The sequence below is a fragment of the Porites lutea genome, chromosome 1 (assembly GCF_958299795.1).
Source record: "Porites lutea chromosome 1, jaPorLute2.1, whole genome shotgun sequence".
NCBI lineage: Eukaryota > Metazoa > Cnidaria > Anthozoa > Scleractinia > Poritidae > Porites > Porites lutea.
The window spans coordinates 10,037,108-10,039,607 of NC_133201.1; the positions used below are offsets into that span (position 1 = coordinate 10,037,108).

The window sequence follows — 2,500 nt, forward strand, 5'->3', positions numbered from 1 at the left end:
CATTCTCTGAGAAATCGTGTAATTTTTTTTGTATCATACCAAAAAGTGTTAAAAGCCTTGAAACAATTATTTTATTTAATGAAGAATTACCAAAGACAAACGTTTCAAAAACAAACAGGCAAGGCATTCTCTTGCCAAATAAAAGTCTGGGTTCTAAATGTACTTGAAACAAAATGCACTGTGGGATGCAAGATTGCAGCTTTTCGTATCAAAGGTAAATTAAAACATGAACCATGGTATGTCACAACGGAAACAGGTGCAAGGCTCACTGTACTCTTTCTTTGGAGGAACGCAATCAACCTAAGATAGACAAACCTTTCAAAAAAGAACAGGCGAGGGATTCTCTTGCCAAATAAAAGTCTGGGTTCTATAGGAAAATTAATTACCCGACGAGGGAATTCCACGTTAAATTGCACGCGAAAAGAGTGTGATATCGGTTTTCAAGTGCAATTTGACGTGGAATTGACGAGTCAGGTAATGGATTTTCCTTGAATCGCATAATTGAATAAAAATCAGAAAAAAAAAAAGAAGAAAACAGCAATAACATTGCTTGTTTTTATCCTGAGCGCACACTCCAGAAAGCCATTTCAAAGTCAACTGTCAGAACTGTCATTGCATTAGCGAATAGGAAGCAAGGTCAGTCATACACGTTTGAACCTTTGACAACTTTTTTTGTACCTTGTGCTTGTTTTTACATTTGGTTTCAAACTTTTTTACACATGAACAAGCTTCACACTAATTGTAAGGATAAATAGAGGCATTTCACTGAATTTACAAGCCGGTTATCTATAACATCTTTTTTCAAATTGGTCGTTTGCTCGCGAAGGAAAATAATTTACACCTTTTACCTCTTCGGTAGCAAAACTGAAAGAAATGAAGTGTCCAAGGCAAAGCACTGAAAGTTTAACGTTGCGATTGATATAAGGCAAGTACCTTGAAATGTTTTAAAAATGCTGTTCAAGTTCAGCTCTGTTTTGTACTTTTCTAAGTACCACGATTCAGGATGAATGCAAGTGGCATACTCTTTTTCGTGTTTTCAGGGACAATGTGATCTTTGAAGGTATTTATTTCTTCTTCTGTATATGTGATAATTGACCCTGGCACTTCCTCCATTGTCGCTTCTCCGTTTTGTTGGTTTGAATTTGGCTTGCCATTTTCTGGGCTGTGTTCACAGGATTTTCTTGTTTTCTCATTGTCGCTAGCGAAAGGGGTTTTTTATACCTCTCCAAGAATTCGTAGTTTAGTTCAAAACAAGGAAGAACCTCCGGATCACTTTAAAAAATGCTTTTGTTTGTTTTTAACTATTTATTTATTTAGTCACTCACAAAACCTTATACAACATAAACAAAAGGTGTTAATTAAATTATAAAATTAATGTGACAAGGAAGTCTAATGAAGCTTGAAGCTTATATTAATAGGCTTCCTTCAACTACCTAGAGAACTAAATTCACGGCTGAGTGCAGAGTGAGCAAGATCAGAAAATTAAGCGACAGATCGGCTATCAGTGAGATAATTCTTTAAATTTTTTTTAACAACAAATATAGAAGGAGAGCTAATTAGTGAAACAGGCAACGAATTCCAGATTTTAGGTCCTCGGTAAAGGATGCTGAATTGCTTTATATTTGATCTACAAAAATGAGGTCTATACTGAGAGGCCAGTCGAATTTTGGTATTGATGGACTTGATTACTACTTAAGAACAAGTCACGAAAGCTACTAGGCAAAAGATTATGGTGATAAGAATACATAAAAGTAGTGACAGAAAATGAATTAATACTAAATATGTCAAGGACTTTAAGCTGGCTAAACAAAGGGGCGGTATTTGCTAGATAGTGAGCTTTTGTTATGAGCCGCACTAGACGCTTTTGCAAAAGGTAAATACAGTTTAGGTTGGAACAGTAGGTGGAGGACGAGGCGACATTACAGTATGTTAAGAAAGGATATACAAAAGGTGACAATGATTTTGAAAACATTTTAAAATGACATTGTAGAAAACCTTTTTTGCAGTTGTTGTGTTACAATTTGACGATAGTTGTTACGTAGATGCGAAAAAACATCCCTTAGCCTCGTTTTCAACTCGCAATTCCACACTGAATACCTCTCTTCGTTAACCAATCAGAATGCGTGATTTTACTCAATTATGCAATTCTATAATAAATACCATCTACCATGAACTATATCAGTACCTGCTGAGTGACTTTGCTCTTGTTCACCAAGCAGAGAGCATTCCATGCTACATTCAACCTGGAGGACCTGACTTTCATGTTCTTCCATGGCTAAGAAGATAAGATAAAATCTTTATTTGGGCAAGAATTTTCCCTCCCTCCTACATACACCTATTGTTCAAAGAAAACATGTCAGAACAATACTGAGCCAAAAGTTGTGATTTTATGGGGAATTGTTTTTAAGAATAAACGAGCTGAGCTTGACAATATTCCTGGAAATATTATTTACTACACTGTACCCTCCAATGAATGAATAACTTGATAACCACACTCAAA

General features: G+C 35.6%; 1 protein-coding gene across 2 annotated transcripts in view; it reads right to left on the minus strand.

Annotated features, from left to right (window-relative positions):
- Window positions 1–908: 908 nt before the first annotated feature.
- LOC140934978 (uncharacterized) overlaps window positions 909–2,500 on the minus strand; it is a 3,856-nt gene continuing 2,264 nt past the window's right edge. For both annotated transcript variants that reach the window (XR_012165149.1, XM_073384534.1), the window contains exon 2: window positions 909–2,275. Coding sequence is in view for 1 of the 2 variants with exons in the window: in XM_073384534.1 (XP_073240635.1) it covers window positions 2,148–2,275 (128 nt within the window). In the remaining variant the exon portion in view is untranslated. The remainder of the gene's footprint in view (window positions 2,276–2,500) is intronic.